We start from the raw sequence: 904 nt of genomic DNA, 5'->3' as shown, positions 1-904 counted from the left end.
TATGAGAATATTTTAAAAAATGATTAATATATAATATAATGTTTTATATATGTAGGTGGTCCAAGATAGCAAAACATCTACCTGGGAGAACTGACAATGAGATTAAGAATTTCTGGAGGACAAGGATCCAGAAGCATATCAAGCAAGCTGAAAACTTTCAATCACAACAAAGTAATTCTGATCATGATCATCAGATCAATGATAATAATTACCATCATCATCATCATAATAGTTATGCAAGCACTTCTAGCCATGTTTCAAACATGGCTGAGGCAATGGAGATTTCATATTCTTCTCCTCCCACATACCAAGGAACTACATTGGAGCCATTCACAACTCATCACAATCATCAACAACAACAACATCATCATCATCATCATCATCATCAATACCCTTCAACAATCCCTACTACTACTGACCAATCTAGTTGTTGTACCAATGACAACAACAACAACTATTGGAGCATGGAGGATCTCTGGTCCATGCAATTACTCAATGGGGATTAAATAATAATAATTATTATTATTATCCATAAATATTTTATATATAAAAAATATATGTTATATATATTTTAAGATATATATATACATAAGTGCTTATATGTGGCACTAAGCTAGAGTGTATCTGGCTAAATAACATTATCAACTTATTATTTTTAATATTAGGTCTGTTTATATTAAGTAGTAGTTGATGATGATGTTTGGTGTTTTAATTTTATTTGAAGTATCATGGGTTAAGCTTCAAAAAACCTAATTAGTTATGGGTTGTAATATATAGGAGCTTCTATGATATATATATATTTGCATGCCCTTATTATAGTAAATGAGAGCTAGTAGCTAGCTAGGTGGATTATGTAAGATATGTTTGAGAACCAGAAACTTTGCTTTATGCATAATATATTTTA

At 30.2% G+C, this 904-nt stretch overlaps 1 protein-coding gene across 1 annotated transcript in view; it reads left to right on the top strand.

The window, feature by feature from the left end:
- The window catches only part of LOC107642159 (myb-related protein 305-like), a 3871-nt gene extending 3351 nt beyond the window's left edge, over positions 1-520 (top strand). Inside the window, exon 3 of the mRNA XM_021103032.1 lies at positions 56-520. Within this exon, the coding sequence (XP_020958691.1) occupies positions 56-506 (451 nt within the window). The 3' untranslated portion in view covers positions 507-520. The remainder of the gene's footprint in view (positions 1-55) is intronic.

Source organism: Arachis ipaensis, chromosome B05 (genome assembly GCF_000816755.2).
Source record: "Arachis ipaensis cultivar K30076 chromosome B05, Araip1.1, whole genome shotgun sequence".
NCBI lineage: Eukaryota > Viridiplantae > Streptophyta > Magnoliopsida > Fabales > Fabaceae > Arachis > Arachis ipaensis.
Note: the sequence above shows the minus strand (reverse complement) of the source record. Positions and strands in the feature narration are given on the sequence as shown.